We start from the raw sequence: 27,483 nt of genomic DNA, 5'->3' as shown, positions 1-27,483 counted from the left end.
ATACACATTTTGGTGACTTTAAGTACATTCACCTTGTTTGGCTCCTTCATTCCTCCCCCTCATTCCCACGCATCCAACCGGGTACTAACTCAGTACAGGCTAGGCGAGCACTCAACAACTGAGCTATATCCCTAGCCGTCATCATCAATCAATCCTTTATGGTATCTTTTCAAATACATAGCTAAATAGAACAGGGCCATTTCTTCTTTGCAAGCTTATTATTGGGGCCTGTGCTTCGGGTTGTCATCACATCCCTGCCATTAGAGTAGTGTTCTGGGCCTGAGCGACTGCTCTTAAGCATCCCTTGTATTGCGGGTGCACCCATGACTACGTGACTTTTATGTGGGCGCTGGGAATATGAACTCAGGCCTTCAGCCTTAAGTGCTTTACCCACTGAGCCATCTCCTCAGGCTTCCACCACATTCGTTAAGGACGTCTCTGTGAGATCATTTGCAATCCTTTACCTTTTTTTTCAGATAGGGAAACTGAGGCTCGGGAAGGCACCTAGGGCTTCAAACTCTGAGTTGTCTACAGTTGGTGTGTCACTAGAAGGGTGGCCTATCTGGTGATAAACCCTGCCCTTGAGGGCCCTGCCCTCTGAAGCTCAGGGACCAGACAGTATTTATCTGTTGGAAGTGTCCCCACGTGGAGACCAAGCATCTGGAGCCAGTTAGAAGGCGCTGGGGATACTGGGTGGCCGCAGTCGGCATGTAAGGACACGTGCTGGGGTCCCGCATTCTGCCAAAGGCCTCTTCTGCTGGCATCTCTGCTTAGAGGAGAGACGCCGCCTGGTCTTGTCTAGACCCCGAGCGCAACGCGCTTGGCCACCGAGGCGCACCAGTTGTGCGTCCCCCTCCCAGCCCCCCAGCTTGCCGCTTATCACCCGCACTCTAGGTGCCCCCACTCGCGAGCGACAGCGGCGGCCACGAGTCCCCCACACCCCAGGGGCGGAGCGAGGCGCGGAGACGTCAGGGCGGGGACCTAGCGCGGCAGAGCGCGCTCTCCCGGAGGCTGCAGGCGGCCCACGTCCCCGCCTGGCGCGGCCGGTGGTGGCTGTGGCGGTAGAGACCTGGATCTTGCAGTTCGCGGCGGCGCTGGGGCGCAGCCAGGCGGCGGCGCCGGCAGAGACCGAGGCTGAGCTCTGAGCTAGCAGTGCACACAGCTTTGCCCGCCCCCCAGGAGCGGACCCCACACACCCTTCGGCTGTCCCTGGGGTCGTTGCGCCCCTCACGAGTGCCCTTCTATCTCCTTGAGTGACTACAGCGTGTGTTTTGTTTTTCTTCCTTCTTCCCCTGTCCGTGTGCCCTTCTCCAGGATGGCAGAGGCGGAATTGCACAAGGAGAGGCTGCAAGCCATAGCAGTAAGTCCACTTTTCATTTCATTTTCTTGCTCTATTGTCTGGCGTGGACGGGGACCAGTGGGCTCAGGGCCAGCAACATGCCAGCCTGGTAGCCGCAGGCCCTGTATTGGGGTGAAAGTCTGTCCAGGCTTGATGATGCTGTCTTTTGCCTTTATATGTCTGTAGACTAAGCCCCTGGGGCACGCTTGGGGCCAGGAAGATTTGAACATGGAAAATTGGCTTAGAAATAAGATGCTTGCTGCCGCGCTTTAGGGATAGACTAAACAGAGCGGGGGAGTGCATGTGTGTGTGTGTTGCGGGGGACTCCTGGAATATTATCACCCAGTGCCCAGAAGTACATTGGCTTCCAACTCCGGAGAAGGGAGAGAATGGTGACCCCACGGTGGCTATCTTCCTTTGCCTTGCCAGCTACCCAGCCAGCCAGCTGCGTGGTAAACCTCTCTTAGAAACTAAGAGTGCCGCCTTTTCTTCCTCCCATTTGACATTAGCAAGGACTCTGGCACAGGCCACCACCCTAGAGAGGGCAGGGGCTTTTTACAGCTGGATCTTGGGGGTAATGTTTCAGGAGAGTCTCCTTCTTATGGGTGTGGATTATCTGAAACCCATCGGTTCGACATACAAAGGAGCATCCGGTTTTGGCAAAGTTCTGCACTTTCAGAGCACCGAACCATGTGCATCTCGGGTTCAGACAAGAGCTGTCTGACGCTGCCGAGATTGTAGAGGCCTTGCCAGTTCTGCCAGTGTTCCCCAGATGTGGTTTTCACTGGAGCCGCCACAGCTGGGTTATATATTTCCTTTGCAGAGGAGGGAACGGTTACTGGCGCTATGTGAAATAATAGCAAATTAAAGGAGGCCTGCTAGAATGTTGGCATAAAAGACTCTCCAGACATTCTGCACCTAAGCTCTTTTCCCCCTGTGCTCCAGGAGTTCCCTAGAAACACATAAATTTGTTGGAGAAATACTGTGTAATGTTTTGGAAGCGATGCCTATATGAAAGTGTTTTCAAATGCCTTTGGATGGAGTCTTCTGGAAAATGCATGCAGGCCTGATGTAGGCTCAGTAGCTTGGAGACCCCACCCCCTTTCTCAAACTCTTCTGATCTGAAAGACTGTGCCCAGAAGGAGAAAGCTGAGCACGGGCAGTGGGCAGTGGCGAAATACCAAGACTGGCCTCTGAGGCTCTCTTTGAAGTTGGTCCTTAGACTTAGGGAGGCTGTGGGTTCATTTCTTCCCCTTTCTACACAGTGCACATACATTTGGGTGGTTAATGAAGTTGATCAGAGTCTAAAGTCAGTGTCGAGGCAATGTGGAGTCTGTCTTGAATTTGCTACAAGTGGTGCCACGGAGCTGGTGGGTGTTTTGTGTAACTGGATAATGGGCTCCTTCAACTGCTGACAAGTGTCTGCCCCAGAGAACCCTCGGCCGCTCCCCATGGGCTGCTGTTTGCAACAGCTGTCATATTTTCTTGCCTCTGTGTGACCAGTGTCCCTGGATGCCTGGGGGACAGCTGACTCCATGAAAGGACTTGTTTTCTGATCGCAGTGCCAACGGTAGCTAACACGAGGGCCACTCCTTCCAAGTAGGCTGGAGTAATCTCAGCCATGGCCAAGGCGATCTTCAAGAAAGATCTAGGGGGTACCCTCAGGGTTCTCTTAATCATATAAGAAGATAAATACCCACCCGCCTGTTCAGTTGTGGAGCAGAGTTTATCCTGTGGACCCGAGGAATCATTGAGGAGTTTTGAAAATAGAGGGGAATCAGCATCAGCAAAAATCTAGTTGGGATTAAGTGTTATCTCTTTGTGTGTGTGTAAGAGAGAGAGAGAGAGAGAGAGAGAGAGAGAGAGAGAGAGAGAGAGAGAGAGAGAGAGAAGGAGAGGGAGAAGAAACAGAACAGTGAGGTGGACTTTGTGGCTACAATCAGTAGATAATTTTATGTCACATTTGGGCTTAGTATCCACTTTCCAGATTCAGCAGACCTTGCCTCTCTAGACCACTTTCCCAGAATCCTCAGGGGGCACTGAGATGCTTACAGTCCTTCCCCCAAACCTATCATGCCTGAAATCCCTCTGAGATAACAGAGAAGAGAACGATTCTTCCCGTCTTCACCTATTTGGGTTTCTGTGTCTTGATCAGTCTTGAGTCTGAACCTCAATTTTCCTCTATAAACAGGGCCCAGGAGTTTATCTCTCGGGCTGTGTTTGAAGATTGGGGGTGGGGGGTTTGAGGCGTTGTGGCCCACAGTTGCCATGGAATGATGTTCAGGCAGAGCCCTCGGCTCCTGTGCAATGCTGGGGAGGGGTCAGGGGCAGCTGTTTTCCTTTCCAACTCTGAGGGAGATCAGGTTCTAGCCAGAACCACTTCTTCCGCAGCAGAGATTGGGACCTAAGGGTCCACTTATCTGCTCAATCCGCAGGTTTCTGTGGAGTGTCTCTCTTAGGTATCACCAATGCTGACAACCACCATCAGGAAGGTCTTGCCCTTGCATGCTTGAGTTAAAGAGGGGGTGTGCTCCTCCCTGCATAGCCCTGGCTGGCCCAGAACACACTATGTAGACCAGACTGACCTTGAATTCACAGGCATCCACCTGTCAGAGCCTCCTCAGTGCTGGGATTAAAGGTGTGTGCCTCCACTCCCAGCCTCAAACTTAATATTTGAAAGGTCAGGTGTCCGGTGGCCCAGGATGTCTATTGCATGGTCGTCTGTGGGAAACACCCAGTGTGCTCCAGCGCCTCAGCTGAATCTGCTAAGTCAGCCCAGAGACCAATCAATGAGAAAAAAAGAAGCCTCTCACGTCCTTTCCAAAGAAGAGCAACTTCATCTTTGGCAAGTGTCTTTCCTCCTTCCTGGTCCTCTCCTCTCCAGAGATACTACCACAGCTATACCTTCAGAACCAACGAAATACTTCCGGCCACAGAGTGAGGAGAAATAGTACAATGGTTGCCATTTTTGAAATGTTGTACATTCAGCAAGGCCTTGGGTTAGGTGCTGGCCTTGATTAAGCACAGAGTTACTCATAGTCAAGGACTGGGAGAGCATGTGAACAATGACTGTGGATTACAAGTAGGACAGAGCCCACGATCTTGAGTGTAGGGCATGGAAACCAGCCTCAAGGCATACGGAGCCCCCCTCCCCTCCCGGGCCCCAAGAGCTGTCACTTGAACAAGCTTGGAGTTTGGATAAAATAACAGAAAGTAGCATTATAATCTTTCCTATGACTGTGGGCATTTATTTATTTTTGTGTGCTTATTATTTCTTTGGAACAATTAGTGTGAGGAAAGGAAGGGCAAAGCTATAAATTAAGTCTGTAGTTGGAAGTAAGAACATAGTGAAAGCCTGCGTGTGTGCGTGTGTGTGTGTGCATGTATGTATGTACATATCTGTGTGCTTGTGTGTGTGTGCAGATGCAATAATCTTTGCCACTGTGTTAAAGGTCAGAGGTAGATGTTCGTTATCTTCCTCTTGTTTTCTGTTTGTCTTTCTGAGACAGAGTTTCTCACTGGACCTAGAGCTCTCCAATTTTGCTGGACTGGCCAGCCAGCCCCCAAGATCTGCTTGTCTGTGGTCCCCAGCACTGAAGTGTAGACACGTGTCTCCATGCTAGGCTTTTTACATGGATGCTGGGAATCTGAACTCTCCATGCACAGCCAGTACCTTACCCACTGAGCCATCTTCCCAGCTGCCAGGAAATGCTTTTTACTAATTTATTGATTTTTATTTATGTCTAAAGGTGTGAGTTTCTGTGCAACATGTGGCTGCAGGTGCCTGAGGCATCCAGGGGTAGTCGGGTCTCTTGGGACTAGAGTTACAAAGACTGAGTCCTGCTGTGGATTCTGGGAACTGAGCCTGGGTCCTCAGCGACAACAGAAAGGGCTCTCCCTGCTGATTCATCTCTCCAGCTCCTCATGAACTTCTGCTAGCATACACTTTCTCCCTTAACTCTAGCCAGAAGCTCATGAAGTAGACATTACTGTCGTATACGGTTTTAGAGATGGCCAAGTCAGAAAACTGTTGGAACATTAAACAGACAGTAACAAAATCAGGGTTTCAATGCACAGGCCCTGAACTGCCATGGATGATGGCTGCAGTACCTCACCTTTGCTCACGGGGGCACTGTGCAGGTCTTCTACAGGCTCAATGTGAGCCCCCGAAACAGCAGCAGAATGCATAGCATTGGGAAAACTTGAGTAAACCAGACCTATATCCTTCTGAGACTCTTCCAAGCCGGGACCAGAACATGGAAAATCCCAGTATAAACTCTAACCCAGTGAGTAACATTCCCTCGGGGAAGCTGCCCCATCTCAATGGAAACTGACTTTGGGGGAGGGTGTTGTTGTGTTTCCATATCCAAGGGGGAGATAGCCTTTCTTGAGCAGGAGTCAAAATGACTAAATGTTAGAGAGGCTGTCTTGGGTAAAAGCCCCAAGAGTCCCGTGGGAAAGGTCCTCAGCATGACTGTATCACGTGTGCTGAAATACAAAATGCTAATCTCACCTACACCTCTCTTTGTGGAGGTTTGTCGTGTGTTAGGAACCCACTCTGTGGAATGATAAAAGTCTCCCTTTGCACTTGCACGGAACCTCATAACTCACACAAACGGTCTCCATGCTGCATGCGTTCTGACGTGTGAAATCCCACTGTCCACTGCACAGCTGAGCATCCAGACCCACACAGTGAGATGCGGAAGAGTTTGGGGAAGCTCTGGTCTCTCCTGATGCATAACCAGCCTGGAACCTCCTGAGTTGGGAGGAGGGCAGTGAGCTTGGAGGTACATGGGCTTGGATATGCCTTTATAGAATCAGGACCCTCTGAGATCTTGCTTAATCTCTGTCTCTGTCTCTCTTTCTCTCTCTCCTTTCCCGTTCTATCCCTTCATTCTTCTTTCTTGGTCCCTCTTTTCTTTGAATCTCTGTCTTCTCTGACTCCCTTCCTCCCTCCCTCCTCTCCCCCTCATCTCTCTGATTTTCCATGTACCGTTTCTTGCTCTGTATCTTTCTCTGAATTGTCTCTCTCTCCTTCCACCCTTTTCTCCCACCATCTCACCACCACCTTCTCTTCTTTGCTGTCTCCCCCCAGGTTCGGTCAGCATGTTGATGGCTTCCACTTGCCCCCATTCTCTGTCCTGAGTAGGCCTAGAGAAAGTATTTTTTTTCCTTAGATTTGTCCTCTTACACCCTTACTTTCCTTTGAGTGACAAGTTCCTGGGGTTTAAGTTCAAGGGGGGGCCACCAGTCTACGATTGACTCATTCCACTGTGGTTGGCCTGCCTAAGCTGCATAGAAGTCCTGGCTATGACTTATGTATGATGCACCCCTACATGCCAAGTCAGGGGTGCAGAGGCATGAGATCCACATAGAAACCTTTTAGTAACTGGTTCTTGTGGGAACCATCGCCTGCACATCCCTTGTGGACCAGTGTTGTTGGTGGATGGTTGACTGAGAGCGAAGAATCTTGGGTATTTATCTGCTATCTACTTCCATCTCAGAGATAGAGTGCACCACACTGTGTCTTTAACCCTCCGCATCAAGGCCTAAGAAATCATGTAGTAAGGTTATCAGGGAGAGGAAGGGTTTGCCCTGGCTTGAATTTACAAGGTTGCCCGGCGAATAACTGTCACCTTGGGACCTCTCAGTGCCATGACAAGTCCTGAGTGTGCTGAGGGAACCTTACACAAGCATGTGTAAGGGTCATGGAACTCTCTGGATAGTTTTTGTATCTGAGAATTTCAGGGCTTGAGCATCTCAGGACAAAGAGTCACTGCTCTCCCAAACTTTAAAGCTCTGTAAAAAAAAAAAGAGTGCTTAGCGCTTTCTAAAAAGTCATTTCTTTTTCAAGCCAGGCAACGGGGTTATGACAAGCCAACATCTAAAAGAAAGTCAGGGTCCAGTGGAGGCACATCTGCCGTTCTATAGGGGCTATCCAGTACATTTGGTACCACTGCAATTGGTGCTTTGAACTAGTCCCATTCCATCACTGATTCCTTGGAGGTGGGGGGGGCATCGGGAGCAGTAAAATAGTCATGACTTTATGTGGCATGACTCGGGCTGAGATGACGCATAGGACAGTACTCCTGAAGGCCGCCAGGGCCTTGCCAGTCTGGCAGGGTGATTAGGAGTGTCCGTTCTGGGCTCAGGGTTGAGCTCTTTCATTAGTATTGGCACCATGTCCTTGTCGCTTGGTTTCCTCATCTGTGACATGGGTTAAGGAGAGGCTCCACATTGTGGAGCATTTGCCGGAGCGACTTGGGAAATTTCCTGAGACCACTCGGAGCAGACACCCAGCGAGCACACGCAGAAAGTTTCTATTTGCAGCAAACAAACAACTTGTGCGTCTCAAAATAGAAAAGAGAAACAAAGGGACAGTTCTGTCAACCTCAATAGTTTTGCCAAATTAGGAAATTTTGGCTGAACGTGCTATCTGCCTAGAGTTTTCGTGTGTGTGTGTGTGTATGTGTGTGTGTGTGTGTGTGTGAGAGAGAGAGAGAGAGAGAGGACCCTGGTTTCCTGCTCTCCCTCTCTCCACCTTATGTCTTTGAGATAGGGTCTCTCACAGAACCTGGAGTTAGGCCTAAGGCCAGCGAACCCAGGTGATCCTGTCTCTGCTGCCAGAGCACCAGGGTCACATACCTGGCTTTCTGTGTGTGGCCTGGGATTCAAACCTGGGTTCTCATGCTCATCCAGCAAGTGCTGTTACCCACTGAGTCATCTCTCCAGCCCCCACCGTGAGGCTCTTTGGTAGCTGTGAACTCAGTAGATTATGGGAGCAAGTGCGTAACCTAAATAAGGGGCACTGAGTGGAAAGTTGGGACCCTAATGAAGCAGAGGCCACAGGGCAGTGAAGCTGCAAGTGATGTGCGAGAACGTGGGTCCTATGTTACTGCATCAGCTCATAGTCAAGAGAAGTCAGAAAACGGATTTTTAAACATAGGGTCTCCAATTTAAATGAAGAATGTGAATGAGGTCAACAGGTTGGCATTTTGTGACCTTTAGATGGGTAGGGCTTTGAACTTTACAGTTTGTTTTCTATATGCACTGACTTAGCTGAGTTTCATACATATGGAGGCTCTAAAGTAATCCTCTGGGCGTTCTCCCAGATCAATCATAAGGTTGCAAAATCGGATTCTGTTTTCCCTAAGGATCGGTGAGTCTCACATCCTAATGTTTGGATTCTTGGAAAAGATAATAACCTTTTGCTATAGTTTTGAACTAGGTTGAGCCCCTTGCAATTGTAAATATAATAGTAAGTCAGGGTGTTCACATGTGGGCAGACCGCGGCTTTCCAACTTAACAGAACCTCAAAGACCCTGTTATTATGGAAGAATCTTGAAGAACATTTACCCAAGGCTTGCAAATCTGGCATGCTAAGTCAGATATGCATATCTGAGTCTACCTCATATCAGGATGCTTGACATGATCCTGATTTGTCATCAGCTTCAGGTGATGGTACAGGGAGACACTACTGACCAAAGCACAGATATTGGATAGTGCCCCCCCCCCCCCTCTCTCTCTCTCTCTCTCTCTCTCTCTCTCTCCCTCCCTCCCTCCCCCCCCCCTCTCTCTCTGTGTATGCACATGCACACATGCACATGTATGTACCCTGTGTAGTGTAGAACAGCAATGCACATTCCTTTCAGGATCAACTGGAGACCTCCTTGATGCTCCCACTCCCATGGTCTGAATGGATGGACATAGGAAGGAGGCCGGAGAGTTTGCTTTTCTAGCAAGGTCCCAGCTGTTTCCGGTGGCAGCTGCTATTCCAGCGACCACACTTTGAAAACCATTGCTGAAGGTGGAGAAGATGGATAGTAAAGGAAGACGAGGGTCTGAGTCTTAGTAAGTGGCGTGTGCTCATCGGGCATGCTGAAGAGTTAAAAACAACCAGCAAATTCAGGCTCATTGAGCAAGAACTTAAGACAGCCCTTGTGTGAGGATGGTGAAGGTGCATTGCACAGCAGGCTGGGACTTAGTGGTTAATTCACTAGACTCTGCAGTTAACCTCTGGAGTTTAAGAATTCTGGGGGGGAAAGACATTGTTTACCTAGAGTACTTGCTTAGTTCTATTTAGATAAAGTGAACATTCTGTTTATCACTTGAAGACAACTTTTTGGAGAATTTCTCAGGGTTAGATGAGTGACTGGGTTGGGGGGGGGTGCCTGGATTGTCTGAGTAGGCTCTAAGGGTTTGCAAGGAACTAGTATAGGCAAAGAGGGTTGGGTGCCTTTATTGATGCTGAAGTTTGCACAGGATGGGTTTGACTTTGGGTCTGAGGGCAACTGATGAAGATAAGAGACACAGTAAAGGAAATTCCTAGGGCTAGGATGAAGATAGCTCAGTAGGTAAGGTATCTGTTATGCAAACACCAGGACCTGTCTGCAGATCTCTGGCCCCCACATAAAAACCAGACTTGGGGGAGTGGACCCGTAAGATACTCAACCAGGCCAGACTGGTCCACACCAGTCGAGCCCAGACCAGACCTGTTTCGATGGGTCCAGATTGGACCAGACCAGTCCCAGCCAGTTCAGACCGGTCTTGACTAGTCCTGACTGGACCAGACTAGTTCAGAATGGTCTTGACCGAACCAGATAGGTTCGGTGAAGAGACCCTGCCTCAAAAACTAAGGTGACAAGTGACCGAAAATAGCAGAAGTCATTCTGTGGCACAAGTGAGACCCCTATCACACACACACACACACACACACACACACACACACACACACACGCCACACATAATAACTTACTATACGTCCAGCAGCAGTGGGAGGCCCTTGGAGAGAAGAGCCCCATGACCTGGTGATGTTATCTCTTTGCAAACTCAATCGAGTCTGCAATCAAGTCTCATGGGACCTCCTTCAGCAGAGTTTGGAACAGCTGCTTCACCTGTGGTGACCCAAACAGGAAGCCAGTTTGAGCAGAAGCTGATGTGCGATTATTTACTAACAGCTCAGGATTCTCTCTGGCCCGCATGTGTACACACAAGTATGGCTTGTCCTTGGTGTATCCAAAGAGTTTATTCTCTCAAGGATGCCATCCAGGCGGCTGTATTTGGAGCACCCATTGTCTGAGCCAGCTCTCCATTTCTGGAGGAATTCAAACTCGCCCAGTCTCTTGTTTGTCGTATAATACAAAACACAGAAACTGCACTGTGCTGGATAGAGGCTGAGAGAATAAGGACAGACTGTGGATGACAGGCCACACAGCACAGGACGCTGGCTGGAGAGGTCTCTCGGGCATGCTCTGAGCTTGGGAATACCACGCGGATGAGTCGTATTTCAGACAGAAAGGCCAGTGGAGCAGAGGTTGACATGGGGAGGCGCATGTCTGAGCTGCGTGTGTCCTGGGTTAATCATTACCTCCATGTTTTCCTGCAGTCCTGTGCTCATAAGGATTACTAACCAGAGACAGACACAGAATGGCGAGGCCTAGAGAGATGGTTCAGTCTGGAAAGTACCTTTCTTATACACATAGGACCTGGGTTCGATCTTCCGAACCTAGAGAAAAAGGCTGGGTGTGCTGAGACTTGAAATCTCAGAGCTGGAGAGACAGAGACAGGCAGATCCCTGGGGCTCACTGGCCAGAGAGTCTCACCTAGTTAGTGGGCTCCAAATCAATGAGGGACCCTGTCTCAAGATAACAAATAAATAAATATAAAAATGAAGGTGATAGATAGCCAAAGGAGGATGACAGCCAAAGTTACCCTTCGGTCCTCACTTCCTCTACACACACTCACAAACTCACACACACACACTCACACACTCACTCATATACTTGTGAACATGTGCACACAGGTGAGCATGCATGCACACATATACACAAGCACATGAATGAAAGACACAGAGGAAAGAGAATAGCTTATTTGCATAGCACCTGAACGTGTATTAAAAATACTTCATATTCATCTTTGACCTTAAGTTTCGGTGCCTGGAGCATCTCATAAGGCAGAAGAAAGGCAGGCATAGTGAGGCCAAAGCCTTTCTCTTGTCTAACATGGAAGCAAAAAGAAAAGCCATTCGAGTCTCCTGATTAAAACCCCATCTCTGTTTGAAAGCCTGGGGCCCCAGCCCTCAGAGTACGGTTTTCTAGCCCCATTTCCCTACTGCAGATGATTTCAGGACCCCGAGAGCCTTTGAGACTGGCATTTGTGTTTGACCAAATGTCTTCAAGGCGTTTCTAAAACCTGCTCCCCCACTTTTTTGCTGGAGAATTAAATAGCCCTTTTACTGGTTTATTTACCATTCTAGGTGGTGGGAGCCCTCTTCTCCCCAGTCTGCTAAACCATAACCAGTCACATGAATATTCTTTTTATTTTTAAGTCTGGGGCTGAAATGTAAAACTTTGAGGGTTACCAAAAAAATGTTACTCTTAAGAGAAAAACGTGTGCTTGAAAGCTTAACCGCACGGGCAAAGGCAAGGGCGGGGGGGGGGTCTTTCACTTTCTTCTTCTTCTTCTTCTTCTTCTTCTTCTTCTTCTTCTTCTTCTTCTTCTTCTTCTTCTTCTTCTTCTTCTTCTTCTTCCTCCTCCTCCTCCTCCTCCTCCTCCTCCTCCTCCTCCTCCTCCTTCTCTCTCTCTCTCTCTCTCTGGATTTGAGTGCTGATGTTGACATCATCGAGGCCATTAAATACCAGTCAGGGCTTCAGGCTTTGGGTAGCTATGATAACGTCTGGGTTCTACAAGTAACAAGAGAGTGAGGCTGGGATTTAAGAAAGATGGCCCTTGACTGAGCAGCATGGAGTCAGGCATGCAGCTTCCATGAGTTTCTACCCCCTGACTTTATAACATCTGCCATCTTTAATGGGAGAGACCTGCTCATAGACTTTGCAGTCTGCACATGCATGTTCAAAACTCAGTGTCAGGATCAAGTAAAATCTCAAAACTCCATCATACTAACCACAGATGGATGTGTGGGGCACAGAAGAAAGAGACCCAGAGGCTGGGCATAGAACAGACCCTTGAGTCCGCCCAACTTTAGAAACACCCTTCCCCCAACTTTATTAGCAGTGAGAATGAAGGATGTCAGACCTGCATTGGATCTGATGAGGGGGAGCAAAGAGAAGACGTTACCTCTGGAAACACAGAAAAGAGGAGGTCCAGGTGAAAGTGATCTCCGTCTCTCAGTGACCGCCCTTCTTGCTTAGCATGTTCCTAGCTGCCTCTAGCTAGCCATAGCTCTCTACTCTGTCCTAAGTCAAAGCCAAAACAGCCTGGCCTAGTGAAGGCATTTTCCTCAGCAGAGTTTGTGTCTTAGTTACTTTTATGTGCCAAGATATTATGGTGATTTGAATGTATTTGGCCCCTATCAGCTCTTAGGGAGAAGCACTATTAGGAGGTGTGGCTTTGTGGGAGGAAATGTGTCACTGTGGGGGAGGTGCTTTGAGGTTTCCTATGCTCAGGATACTGTAGTGTGTCAACTTCCTGCTGCTTTCTGGTCAAGATGTAGCCAGCACCATGTCAGCCTGCGTGCTGCCAAGTTCCTGTTATGATGGTCATGAACTGAACGTCTGAAATCGTAAGCTACTCCAATTAAATGTTTTCTTTATGAGAGTTGCCATGGGGCCGGGCGGTGGTGGCGCAAGCCTTTAATCCCAGCACTTGGGAGGCAGAGGCAGGCGGATCTCTGTGAGTTCGAGACCAGCCTGGTCTACAGAGCTAGTTCCAGGACAGGCTCCAAAACCACAGAGAAACCCTGTCTCGAAAAACCAAAAAAAAAAAAAAAAAAAAAAAAAGAGTTGCCATGGTCATGCTATCTCTTCACAGCAATAAAATCCTGAACTAAGACAGATACCAAAGCAACTTACAGAAGAAACAATTTATTGGGGTTTACGGTTCAGTGGGTCTATCAATGATGGATGGCCGCCATGGTGTGGAACAGGGCAGCGAGCAAGCAGGCATAGCATTGGAGCAGAAGCTGAGAGCTTACCTCATGAGACACAGCCATGAGTCAGAAAGTGTGTGTGTGTGTGTGTGTGTGTGTGTGTGAGAGAGAGAGAGAGAGAGAGAGAGAGAGAGAGAGAGAGAGAGAGAGCGCTAACTTGAAATACTGTGGGCTTTTGAAATCTCAAAGCCCATCCCCAATGATACACCTCCTTCAACAAGGCAACCCCTCCTTAATGCTTGTGAAACAGCTCTATTAACTGGGGACCAAGCATTCAAATGTATGAGTCTATGGGGGACATTCTCTTTGAATTGGTAATCTTCCCTTTTAGAGACAGGTGTTCAGGAGGTCCAAAAATTGAGCAAAAGATGGTCACTCTATCCTGGGGTTACTTTTAGAGGATAAGGTGAGTTTCCCAGACTTGCAGATTATCTGGGTATTAAGTATTGTGTGGAGTACTTTACATTAGCAGTAACTCCAGGATTTATAGGATAAGCACAGGAGCTAGATCAGTACGGCCAAGCCATTGAGACCATGGTAAAGGAAGACAAATTCCTGGGGACAGAAGCAGTCATTCCTAATTCCAGGTGATTGACTTTTGGGAGTCAAACCTAGAATCCTCTACCTTTACTAGAGAACCCAGAAGTCTAGCTTTTGGAAAAGATCTGTTGCTGTCTAAGTATTCACAGTGGTTTAAATCAAATGGAACAGGATTTTACAATGGACCTAATTAGCTCCATTCCCCACTGTACCCCACTTCCCCTCGACACCATCCAGGGCCATCAGTTTTCCACGAATGCCCTTCAGTACAGTTTATTTAACCCTAAAGCAATAGTGTATGGCATGGGTGTGTAAGGTTATTACAGCTTAGATCTAAGTGAGTTTTAAAGACGTCTATGTTTGTTTGACAGGTTGGTGAGATGCACCCACAAGAAGCCCATTTGTCATACACTCACGGGCTCATTGGGATCTTTACACTATTGAAAAACAAACAAGCAAAGAAACAGTACACAGAGTCAGGGTTGCTGCTGGAATCAGTCCCTTTTTCAGTGATCTGGGGCAATCAGGAGTTCTCTATAAGAAACCCAAGCTGTAATCCCTCTAAAAAAAAAAAAGGGTGGGCAGAATTTAATGAACAGAGAGCAAAACTGACATCAGCTTTCTGATGTCTGAACTTACTATGTTATACGTTTGTGTTGTTTCCAGAACAATCAGAGTAGCATAATTTGACCTCCCCCAGAACTCCCCCAGGAGGCACTGCTGTTTCAACCGAACTCTAGGCAGTTCACTTGATCCTCCCCTTCTCCCTGCACACGCAGAGTTCCAACAGATTAAGACCTGAAGTGTTGGCTGAAACGAGGTGCCGGCGCTTTCTGTCGTGGTGGGGATCTGAGTCGTCATGAACACCATCCTCAGGGTCCTGTGACGAATGTTTGCTTCTCCCTTGTCACTACCTCCCCCTTTAGCCCCTCCCATCCACTCATCATCCCTGCTTTTAGCACTTTAAGATGCAGGGTGCCGAGTACCTGCCTGGATGGACTTAGAGTAACAGGTCTTTGCTGGTTATCTGAAATTCACACGTAAATGGCTGCTTTTGTCTGTCTTTTGGCAACCCCAGCTCCTTCACATAGTGTCGCCTGCACAGGCAGGTTTAAAATCCACCTCATTTGTGGAATGTCAGGCAAGTGAAAGAGAATGTTTGGCTTTATTTATTTAATTGCATTGTGGTGTGTGTGTGTGTGTGTGTGTTTGAGGAGGTCAGAGGACAAGATGTAGGAATCAGTTCTCTCCTCTGTATGTGTTCTGGGGAGGAGACAAATGTGGCAGGTGCCTTTATCCACTGAGCCCTCTCCTGAACTATGCTTTTGATTTTCAATGGCTCATTTGCAAGGCCACAGGACATGTGTTCGAAGGAGGTACATGTGCCTCCTTGGGTTACAATGTGCTTTCAAAAAATCCTTTGTGAAGGTGTGCATGGTGGCACAAACTTTAATCCCAGCACTTGAAAGGCACATGTAGGAAGATCAAGAGTTTAAGACGAGCCTGAACTACACAGTGAACACTTTTCTTACAAAAGAAAACCAACAAAAATAAAATAATTAGGAATGGAGTCATAGCTCAGTGCTAGAGCAATCGTCTAGTATGTAAAATGCCCTCTGTGCAGTTCTTGACAAAAAAGAAAAAAGAAAAAGAAAAAGAAAGAAAGAAAAAAGTAAAGGAAAGAAAGAAAACTACCACAAGCAGCTAGGCATCTATATTCTATGAGAAAACAGTCATGTCCTTTCAGAAAGTAGCAAGAAGTGGTCTGGTGTGTATTTGCAGGGAGGACAAGTAGATGGAGAAATCAGAGCATTTCCTCACTCTCCGCCATTCCTCTTCTCTGGCTCAACATCCGAATACCAGAAAACCACAAAAGCTAAAGGAGAAAATGGGTTATACTGAGCTATAGCACAACACTGAAATGCTAGCCTTCAGGGCTGGAGAGATGGCTCAGCAGTTAAGAGCACTGGCTGCTCTTGCAGAAGACCTGGATTCAGGTCCCAGCACCCACATGGTGACTCATAACTGTCTCCAGCTCCAGTTCCAGAGGATCTAATGTCTTCTGGCCTCTGCAGGCACCGGGCATACACATTGTGCATATACATATATGCAGGAAAACCCTCGGAAAAATAAATAAAATGACTTTAAAATAAAAAGAAGACATATTGGCTTTCAGCAGTCTCTTAAAGCAGCATGGATAATCAACCTTCAGCAATCCACAGAGCTTCCACTGTGTGGAGCAAGACAGTGCCTCCTAGAGAACAGGGAATGACTCATACTGCAGTCATGAACACCTCATCCCTACTGGGTATGTTGATGATGCTGTGATAGTGGCTGTAATGATTCATTGATTGTCAACTTGATAGACTCTAGAAAGAGAGAAGTCTCTAGGAATGTACGTGAGGGAGTGTCCAGATTTGGTTAACTGAAGTGGGAAGCCACACCCTGATTGTTGGTGGCACTATTCCATGGGGAGGGGTCCTGAGCTAAATAAGAGAAGGGAGCAAGCCAGGTACCAGCATTTAGTTTTCTCTACTTCCTGATTGTGAATGCAGTGTGACCACTAGCTTCAAGCAACTGATTGTTGGTGGCACTAGTCCATGGGGAGGGGTCCTGAGCTAAATAAGAGAAGGGAGCAAGCCAGGTACCAGCATTTAGTTTTCTCTACTTCCTGATTGTGAATGCAGTGTGACCACTAGCTTCAAGCCACTGCCACCTCACCCTCCTGCCACCATCCCTACCCAATCATGGTGGACTGTTTCCCTGGAAGCCCAGATAAGCTGTTCCTTCCTGAAGATGAGCTAGTCAGGGTTTTTTGTGCTGCCATGATGAGACAAGTCACAGAGTTGATTTATTTGCCTTGCTCTTTCGCTCACCCATTTGAGCATGAGCATGGTGATTTCTGAATGGTAAGGAGTCACGAGGGACAGTCCATTGTACACAGCAAATCAGAAGTGCAGAATAGATTGTAGCAATGAAAAGCGACAACAGAGGATCTCACACTTCTTTTAATATATAGAATTATTTTATTTTATTTTGCATATAATAAACACATGTTTTTTTTCCCCTGCAGACATGTCTATGAACCACTTGCATACCTAGTGCTTGTGAATGTCAGAAGTGTAGATGGATTTTTCTTTGGGCTGCCAGCTGACAAAAAAAAAAAAATGACATGCAGACTCATTATTAATTATGAAAGCTCGGTTGATAGTTTAGGCTTGTTTTTAACTAGCTCTTATAACTTAAATCAACACATTTCTTCATTAATCTATGTTCTACCATGTGGCTTTTACCTCTGTCCCATTTTGTGTGTCTGACTCATTCAGTGTCCTCTCTGCCCCGAAAATCCTGCCTAGCTATTGGCCATTTGGCTTTTTATTAAACCAATCAGAGTGACACATATTCACAGTGTACAAAAAGACTATTCCACAGCACAGAAGAGGGCACAGGTTCCTGGGATTGGAGTTACAGACAGTTGTTAGTCGCCATGTAGATGCTGGGAATTGAACCCAGGTCTTCTAGAAGATCAGCCAGTGCTCTTAACTGCAGACCCATCTCTCCAACGCCACAAAATTGCAATTTTTGATTTGGAATAGGAGCCAACAACCCATATCTCAGAGCACCCTCCCTTCAGAAGGCTGCTTTACATGGTTTTAAATGATTGAAAACAAATTTGAGGCTGTTTCATAACATAAAAATGTAATGAAATTCAAGTTTATTATCTACCAGTGAAGCTTTGTGGTACCACAGTTCTGTGTGTTCACTTCTGTGTCGTTTGTGACCACGCTATGGGGAGCCAGCAGAACGGGGTCATCACAGCAGAGTTCAGATGACCTCTGAGGCCTAAAATAGTTGCTGTCCGTTGAGAGGAAAACTTGGCTGATCTCTGTTCTCTGTGTAGCACATCTTCTGTGACTGTAATTACAGTAAAGGTTTTATAAAAGCTTTTAGTTAAAGAACTTAAAGGGGGCCCGGGAGACAGCTGAGGACAGAAAGTGCTTGCTGTTAAAATGTGGAGACCAGTTTGGGGCACCATGAGAAGAGCTGGTGTGTGAATTTCCCAGAAGTCCTTGTCACCTAAGTCAACTGCGTCTTGTCTTTAGAAAACCAGATAACATGATCCCTTCGGGTAGCAGTTTTGCTCATCTAAAAATGTCAATAAACTTTAAGACATTTTTTTCTACTGATAAGGACAGAGAGTAGAGGAGGAAAAGCACTTGCAGATTTTCATGAGTTTTCTGCACTCCACAGAGCTTACTAGATTGCTTACTTTTTTCTTCCGGAGAACTTTAAAGATGAAGTGTTAGAGCAGAGGTCAGAGAACCCATCTGCTACGTCTTCTGTGTCTGAGAAAGCAGCCAAGGGGAGGTGGTTTCCAGCCAACCAAGCCTTTTCCTCAGGGCCTGTTACCTCCTGAAAGCCATCGGGCCACTGCCTGGATTTGCCAATAAAGTGAAGATCAAGTGAAAGACACTGATGGCCACTGGTAGCTGATCCACCTTGGACCTGCCTGAGTCAGTAGGCACTTCCTTTGTCCTTCCTTCCATGCCTTATTTAGAAAGGTCCCCTGCAATTTGAACTTTTCAGCCTGGAAATTTTCCCCAAGGCCTTTGGTGTCTCTGTAATATTTTCAAATTGCCCAAGGTTTGGAGAGACAGCCATATTGTGAAATCAAGTTAAAAAAAAAAACAACAACAAAACATGATGACTACTGGCCTTGGGCTAAACATGTGACCATGCTGGAGAGAGCAGTGTGGACACTCAGATTGTTTGCTCTGTAGATGGGCAGGCGAGTTCTGCTTCTAGGTCCTGACCCCAGGCCTCTATGTCTGGGCTGCTTCTTAGCCACTACACAAAGAAAGAGAAGCCTCCCATGAAGTTCAGGATGTCTCCTCTGCGGGACCACTAACATTGTAGACCAGATCATTCTCTGCTATGGGGCTGCCCGTGCTTATGTGACGTCTGGTAGCATCCCTGGTCTCCCCTTCTCCTCATTGTGATAATCTTTGTCATTGCCAAGTGCCCCATGCATGATAAAATAACCCCTGTTGATGGGCTAGAGATGTGTCAGTTGGTAGAGTGTTTAACTAGCAAGCACAACGCCTTGGAATTAATCCCTAGTACTATATAAACCAGGCACGGTGGTCCATGTCTGTAATCCCAGCTCTTGGGAGATGGAGGCAAGAGAATCAGAAGTTCAAAGTCATCTTTGGCTACTGTGGTGGTTTGAATGTAATTGGCCCCTGTAATCTCATAGGGAGTGACACTCTTAGGAAGTGTGGACTTTTGGAGTAGGTGTGGTCTAACAAGAGGAAGTGTCTCACAGTAGAAGTGGGCTTTGAGGTCTTTTGCTCAAGCTTCACTCAGTGTAACAGTCAGTCTACTTCCTGTTACCTGAATGATGTAGAACTTACAGCTACTTCTCCAGTACCATGTCTACCTGCTTGCTGCCATGTCCCACCATGATAATAATGGACTGAACCTCTGAACTGTAAGCGAGCTACCTCAGTTAAATGTTTTCCTTTGTAAGAGTTGCCATGGACATGGTGTTTCTTTACAGCAATAGAAACCCTAACTGAGACAACTACATGGTAAGTTTTAGAGACTGTCCTGGGTTACCTAAGACCCTGTCTCAAAACAAACAAACAAAATCAAAAATTGCCTAATGTGTAAAGTAAGGTCTACCAACCAACTGCATTTCCCAATTTTATATTATCAGGGATTTATTCCGTTAAGTGTGAATTCTCAGACTTAATGATTTGTTCATTTAAACCTTGGTAGAGATGGCGGGGGGATACTAGAAAGATGGCTCAGCAGTTAAGAGCCCTTACAGCTCTTGCAGAGGACCTGAGTTCAAATCCTAGCATTCGTGTAAGGTAGCTCACAACCACCTGTAACTCCAGCTTCAAGGGAACCAGATGCCTGTGGCCTCAGAAGGCAGCCGCACTCACACATACAAAAATTAAACCTTGTTGAATTTGTTGTATTGGGGTTTATTGATTAATTTTTTTTTAATTTCCAGAGTTGCCAACAAAAGCACTTTTCTCAAAAAGGGTGATGTCTTTTTGGGAGGGGTGGCAAAGACTTTTCATCTCATATATGAGACTCAGTAGCTATCTGTTGATCAAGGTTTTCTGTCCCGCCTGGTCCTACAGCTGTTAAGTCCCAAAGAATCACGCAGAGGTCTACCTTAGTTATAAACTGATTGGCCCATTAGCTCAGGCTTCTTATTGACTAATTCTTATAACTTACATTAGCCCATAATTCTTGTCTGTTTTAGCCACATGGCTTGGTACCTTTTCTGGCGAGGCAGTCACATCTTGCTTCCTCTGAGGCTGGGTCATGACTACAGACTGAAACTTCCCTCTTCCCAGAATTCTCATTGCCCCACCTCTACTTCCTGCCTGGCTACTGGCCAATCAGCATTTTATTAAAAGTAATACAAGTGACAGGACAAAAGACCATTGTCCCACGGCAGCTCTCTGTCCTGTTGCCTGAGGAAGAACTTTGAAGCTGCAGTTTGTCATTGAGCAAAGGACACCAGCTGGATTGCAGTTGCTCTTGGTGCACAAACCATGTGGCATTGCCCAGTGTGAATAGACTTCTGAGGGAAGAGTCTCTGCAGTCTTTGCTGAGCTGCGGCTGGAGCCCCGGTCATGCTAAGTCCCTACAGCTGCATGCATGTCAATAAAAATCAATACACACACACACACACACACACACGTTTTCCAGAAGAGAGGAACACCTTTTCTAAAAGACTACATGCCACATGGTCTAGTGGAGGTGCGGTGGTTACTGATGGGAACTGGGCAGGGAAAGTGTTTAAAAATGGGGGAGGGGAAGCAGATTAGCTTCCTGTCTCTTTCCCTTGCCTGCAATTTATTATCAGTGAGTTCTGGAGACAAGAAGTCAGAAATCAGCCTGTGCAGTAGGAGTGGCTAGAGGAGGCATGCTTTCTTCTGAGGACTGTGAGAAAGGATTTTTACCCAGGCTTCTCTCCTTGGTGTGCAGAGAGCCATCTTCTGTGTGTCTCCTGGCATCATCGCCATTCTGTGTCTGTATTTCCCCTCTGTATTGGGACATTGGTTGTTTTCAGGGTCTGCCCTGGTGGCATAATTTTGACTCGGTTCTTCTGTAAAGATGAGTGAGTTGTCTTCTGAGGGTTCTGGAAGTGAAGACTTTAGGGAATAAGCCACGCCCCATTCCTGGACCCCTGCCATTGCCAGGCACTCTGTATCTGCACCCTGCCCTGCTTCTGCCTGTGGAAATTGGGCCCCGGAGGGAAACGATGCTAAGAGCATGTGCAGAAGGAGCCCTTTGCTCCAGGCCCCTGTCCTGCTTTCACAGGTGACTTTCTTTCAGTCCCAGAACCTTCAGCATCCCGGGGCCCTCTGTCTTTTATCTGAAAGGAGAAAGCAATACAACAGCATTCAGACCATGTGACCTGTATTAAACACCACCCCAAGCTGGTTAAAAGCATTGAGACACGCAGTGACCTCAGGAGAACTCAGAACAAGAATACAGTCTCTGTCTGTGTTTTCTTCGTTATCTTGGGATGTTCCTAGCTTGACAAATAGTGAATGACATATTCCCCAAAGGGTCACAGCTGTCCCTAGGTGACAACATTCTTTTGCTTTCCTCATGCTGGGGTATCATGAGCAGGACAGGTAGAAACTCCCACGGGAGCTCAGGTTCAGCTGAGAGGAGGTCTGTCTCAGACTGGCAGGGTTCCATTCCGAGCCCACACTCCTCCTGCCCTGTGCCAGCTGCCCTCTGTTCCAATGCACCTCCCTGATGTCTGCATTTCTCTTCCCGGGACCCAGTCCCATGTCCATGCCACAGGCCACAGAGGTCAAAGCAGGAGCATGAACGAAGTCAATGGGTTTGGAATTGAAGAAAAGAATGTCCAGAAGCGTGTGCCCTGAAGTCCACAGTGGCTAGAGCATGCTGGGAAATAAGGCCAGTAGGGCAGAGTAGTGTCCAGGGCAGGAACTCATACCTGGTCCCATATGTGGTGGGACCTGGTGATGTGTGTTTTCTCAAGGGCTGCTGTGTGACAGGATAAGGCGTGAGCCTTCTGAGTCCCCAGTCCCCATTGCTGCCAAAGCTTTTACATCCCAGAAGACTCGTGTGGTGGCTCACGTGCATCCTGAGCAGTGGTCCACATAGCTTCCATGGATACGCTTCGGGGACATTTCCAGTGGGCTGACACCCACAGCAGAATCTTCGCCCTCTTCTCCTGGAGACCTTGTATCTTTTGGAGAGCCGGTTTCACGCTGGAATGTGAAGGCTATTTCTGGACAATGGCATCTTCTTCAGCTTTCAGAGAGCCTGGGAATAAAGGGGGTGAGTCAGCCTGCACTTATTTTAGGGAAGCTTAGGAATTTAATCTGGAGTCACTTAGCTTCCCCACTGCCTGCCAGTGGTGTCGTTTGGGGGCAGAGCACAGCAGGCAGAAATACTGTGTTGATCATCGTTGATGGCTACCCAGTCCCTCCTCCACCAGGAGCAGCTTTATGAATTTTTGCAGACGATTTCCAGGAAAGTGGACATCCAGGAACCTTTAAGTCCGAAGCATCTTCTCAGGGCTGATGAGCTGGTATCATAAAGGCTCCTGGTATCCTGTCACTGGGCTCGTACAATGAGTGGCACACTGTGGTGTCTTTGCCAAATCACTTCATTCGATGGAGATGTTGGCACTCTGTTACAGGTGTTGCCATCCTTGTTTTAACAAGCAATTAGCATTAGCCTCGGAACGTTAAACACAGACCCAAGATACGAGTCCAGATTTGAACTCTGAAGCCCGTGTGCCTGTGACCCCAACAGGTTTGGCTAGCAAGTGTCTCCCTCACTGCCAGCCTGCGGTTGTGCTCTGAGGACGTTGACTGATCATGGGATTGTTTCCTGCTTGCCTCAGACTTGGCCTCAGGATCCTTCTCAACACAGCACTCCAGGCAGCTGAACCTTGGTGTCCTGGAAAGGAAGACCCTCCCTCCTTTTAGCTTTATTTTCCTTTGTACTGAATCAAAACCAGAGTCTGGGCTTTTTGTTCCTGTTGCTCATTTCTGAAGATCTATTTACAGTCTTTAGAAAAGAAAAAAAAATGTAGGAAGCTGAGAACTCAGTACCAGTACGGTTTTCTGTAGTCAGTGGAGAGTCTGTGTGTTTTATATTTTATGTATTTATTGTTACCGTGTCTGTGCATGACAGGAAAGGTATGCATGCCGTAGGGCCTAGGTAGAGGTCAGAGGGCAACTCTGTGGAGACAGTCCTCTCCTTCCACCTCTATGAGGCTTCTGGGGACAGACCTTGGGTCACCAGGTGACTAACACTGAGCCAGCTCTCTAGCCTGATTCTGTTATCTTTTTACTATGGATCTTTTTTGCTTGGTGGGGAAAATGTCATCTGGGGACCCAAAGCCTTGACAAGGACAGTGAGCTTAGGTGGGGAATGAGCTGTAAAGCCTCATGCCATTTAAATCAGGCAAAGCTTTCAAGTGGTTCCGGATGATAAGGTGACATCACGGGGTGGTGGGTAGGTTAGGACACAGAGGATGATGGGGCAGCCTGCAGAGGCACATGGTCAGCTTCCGTTGCTGTGAGACACATTAGTCCAGCAGACAGACAGCTGTCTCAAGGGAGAACACCAAGAGGGCCTGGACCCAATGCGGAGAAGGCAGATCTTTAAGAGGAAACTCAGATAAGAGAGTGGAGAAAATGGGGAGATAGTTAGGATTAAGACTGCTTGGTATTCTTCCTGTTCCCTCAAGTTCTCCTTCCCTCTCCCCTTCTCTCTTTCTCTTCCCCTTCCACCCTCCTTTCTCCTCCCACCCCCATGCTCCCAATTTTGTCAGGCGATCTTTTCTATTGGAATTTTTTAAAAGTAGTAATTATCACTATAGATTACTGGTTTTGCAATGAACTCTTTTGCTAGGTAATCCATGGTAATAGCACTCACAGGTAGGTGGTTGAGTTATGTGTATGCATGTGTATGTGTAAGCGATAGACAGATGCCAGGAGTCTCCCTTGGTTTCTATTCACCTTATCTTTTGAGATGGTTGGAGCCTGAAGATCACCAATTCAGTTAGAATAGCTGGCCAGCAAGCCCAGTGGGTATCCCCTGGTCTCTGCCTCCCAAGTGCTGAGATTATAGGTGCTTACCACTGTGTTGGCTTTTTGATGGGAGTGCTGAGTATCATACTCAAGGTCTCTGAGTTTGTGTGGCATGCATTCTATTGACTGAATCATTTCCCCAGCCTCTGAGTGGTTATGGTTTGATACTTAGATCACCTCGGTTCTTTATGATTATCTGAACCAAAACACTGGTCCTCAGAACAGACAACCCGCCCCAAAATAGCATCCCCTGCTCCCTAAATTTCTCACTGAGCCTGTGTGTGTCATGCTATGCTAGTCCAGAGGCCCTCAGAATCATTTGGATCCCAGGAAGTAAGAGGACACGTTGGAGACACGTTCACCTTCCCTCCTGAAATGCCAGTGACTTCAGGGTCCTGGGAAATGTCACAAAGCTGTGCTGGGTACATCCAATTCAGTCTTCTCCTTAGCTTCAAAACCTAGTGTGGATGCTGAGTGAACTGTCAATGTGCCTGCAAACTGCACAGCAGGGGTGGAGAAGGCCAGAAAGCAAGCGGGCATCAGCAGGAGGGAACAGACACCCCGGTGTCTCTCCTCTCTTACACCCTGACTCCCTGTGTACACTGTAGAAGGTGAAGGTCCTGACTTGGAATGCCTAGTGCTTGCATGTGGTGTGCATACGTTCTTTGGCATTAAAGAGATCAATGAGATCGACCCATATGCACTCTATTCCATGGTCCCAGGCCAGATTCATAGAGACAAAGAGCTGCAAAGGCCCTGGCAATTATCAGTTGTTCTGGCCATCTGGAGGCCTCACCTTCTCCCAGACCACGAGAGAGAGAGAGAGAGAGAGAGAGAGAGAGAGAGAGAGAGAGAGAAAATGCCAAGCCGGCTCTGACAACTGATATGAGTGGCTGAGCTGTGCAGACGGCCATTGCCCAAACTACTTAACATTGCTTCCCCAAAGGGCTTTTGGATGCAACTGAGCTTCCAGTTACTCCCTGAGTTAGGGGAAAACTTCTCCCGCCTAGATATTGTTCTTTCTGTGCACTCACCATTGAGGAAAATAGGTTCTGACTTCCTGTGGCTTCTTTCAAGGAACAGAGCACAGCACTGAGGGAATGACGTCGCAGCGGGCAGGGATGGGATCGTCTACATATTTCGATTGCATTTTAAAACTCCATTTATACACAATCGGGGTGGAGTTAATTAACCGCAAGTCAAAATGCTGGTCCGGATTTCAGGGAGTCTGATTTTAATAGCTTCTTCCTCCAACAAGGCATTTCCATGACCAAGAAAACCCGTCATTCCAGGGTGGAAGCACTGAGCTTGGTTGGTCCTCCTCTATCTGTCAACAGTCTTGATGATTTACAAAGAACCAAGACTGAAGTCAAGCGGTTATCCTTGGTGTCTGGGTAAATGAGGATAGTTTATTAGTTCCCTGTAGGACTTCTGTCCTGACGGAGTGCCTCTTTCCCAAACCCATGTGTTCCAAGATTTGATCTCCAACCTCTGGGGCTGTAACAGATTGTAGAGGCTTGAGGAAGTAGGTCCTAGTAGAAGGAAGGTAAGACAGAGGGGTTGTGCCCCCAACCCCTTCCTGTTTCTCTCTCTCTCTCTCTCTCTCTCTCTCTCTATATATATATATATATATATATATATATATATATATATATATTCTTGGTTACCATGAGGTGAGTGACTTCCTTGCCACATACCTCCCCAAGATTTCTATCTCACCACAAAGTAAAGGAGCTTAATGACCACAGATTGAAACCCAAGCCAGCGTTTCCTCCTTGACAACTGTTTCTCAGGTATCTTTGTTAGCAACGGAAAGTAGACTGGTCCCTCTCCTCTTGTCTACAGTATCTTCTCTGATGATGGAAAGTAGACTGGTCCCTCTCCTGTTGTCTACAGTATTTTCTCTGGTGATGGAAAGTAGACTGGTCCCTCTCCTCTTGTCTACAGTATTTTCTCCTCTGATGATGGAAAGTAGACTGGTCCCTCTCCTCTTGTCTACAGTATCTTCTCTGATGATGGAAAGTAGACTGGTCCCTCTCCTCTTTTCTACTGTATTTTCTCCTCTGATGATGGAAAGCAGACTGGTTCCTCTCCTCTTGTCTACTGTATCTTCTCTGGTGATGGAAAGTAGACTGGTCCCTCTCCTCTTGTCTACAGTATTTTCTCCTCTGATGATGGAAAGTAGACTGGTCCCTCTCCTCTTTTCTACTGTATTTTCTCTGATGATGGAAAGTAGACTGGTCCCTCTCCTCTTGTCTACAGTATTTTCTTCTCTGATGATGGAAAGTAGACTGGTCCCTCTCCCGTTGTCTACTGTATTTTCTCCTCTGGTGATGGAAAGTAGACTGGTCCCTCTCCTCTTGTCTACAGTATCTTCTCTGATGATGGAAAGTAGACTGGTCCCTCTCCCGTTGTCTACGGTATTTTCTCTGGTTAGCTGACAAATTAAAATGTGGTTATGAATACCAAGGGTAGAGAGAAGAGGGCTCGTCCGTCTTTAGGTCTGCTCTGATTGAGAATTAACAGCATGGTGGGGTGGTGGGTGTGTCTCCCAATGCAAGGGCTGAGTAGACGCCTGGAGTGGTGGCAAGAGCATCCTTGCTCATCTGATGAACGGAAGCCTTTGGCCTGCAGCATCTGCACGACTCCGGTTTCAAACTAGGGAATATTTGCTAATACTTTACCAGTTCCCATGATACCTGTTGCAGGGCGGAACTTTTCTCTGGGGTTGCCTTTGATCCGGGTTATTTACCTGAAAGCTACCTCTGTGGTGAATTCACCTCCTAGACTCCTTGTACCTGTGGGATTTGGCGCCGTCTGCATCTTGGGTCTGGGCCAAACGCCAAGCCTGTCCAGGGTGAAGCATCTTTTTCTGCACTGTCTGTTATCATGACTTTATTGCTTTTCCTGATGCCTTAGAATTCCCCTTTTGTTCCAACAAAATGTGAGAATCAATGTACTTTCCACTTTTTAAATTTAAATTTATTTTTCTCTTTTTATACCAATGCCAGTTTCCCCTTCTGCCCCCACCGCCCCCATTCAACCCTATCCACTCCTCATGCCCCAACTGTAAAGCAAGAATAAGCCTTTTCAAAGTTGTCTGTTAAATTTATTTGCAAAAGAAATCCTATTGAAATGAACTTTATACTCTGAGGCCGGATATGGATAGTAAATGTGTGAGCCAGGGTTTGTGTGATTCAATCTGCAAGTATTTTTTATTGTTTGTGTTGCTGATACCCTTGTGGATGCTGAGGGTGTTGTAATAAGTACAGTGTAGTCTTGGCCTTCACGGGGCTTGCATTCCCATAGGGATGAGGTAGAATAATTGCCAAATGAATAAGTTAATGTGAGCTGGACCTTGTGGTCCAAATGGGTAATCCCAGTCATCAGAAGGATACAATAGGAATTGCCAGCCTGGGCTGCAATTGTATCAGGTTAGCCAGGACTGTACATAGCAAGCCCTAAATACATAAATATTTACAGACCAAGTAGATGCATACTATGTTCCTTGCAGGTCAGGCACTGGCGAGTGTTGAGGAAAGAGGTCACTTTATAGTATGTCCCGGGAAGGCATTTCTAGGAAGGTGGCATTTGCATGTCGGAGC

The 27,483-nt window shown here is 47.2% G+C and overlaps 1 protein-coding gene across 5 annotated transcripts in view; it reads left to right on the top strand.

Annotated features, from left to right (window-relative positions):
• Palm2akap2 (PALM2 and AKAP2 fusion) overlaps nt 1-27,483 on the top strand; it is a 409,534-nt gene that overhangs the window by 118,859 nt on the left and 263,192 nt on the right. For all 5 annotated transcript variants that reach the window (XM_057790936.1, XM_057790937.1, XM_057790934.1 and 2 more), the window contains exon 2: nt 1,315-1,360. In XM_057790936.1, coding sequence (XP_057646919.1) covers nt 1,315-1,360 — 46 coding nt within the window. The remainder of the gene's footprint in view (nt 1-1,314; nt 1,361-27,483) is intronic.

This window comes from Chionomys nivalis, chromosome 16 (assembly GCF_950005125.1).
Source record: "Chionomys nivalis chromosome 16, mChiNiv1.1, whole genome shotgun sequence".
NCBI lineage: Eukaryota > Metazoa > Chordata > Mammalia > Rodentia > Cricetidae > Chionomys > Chionomys nivalis.
The sequence above is the reverse complement of the archived record's forward strand: the minus strand, read 5'-3'. Positions and strand labels throughout refer to the sequence as shown.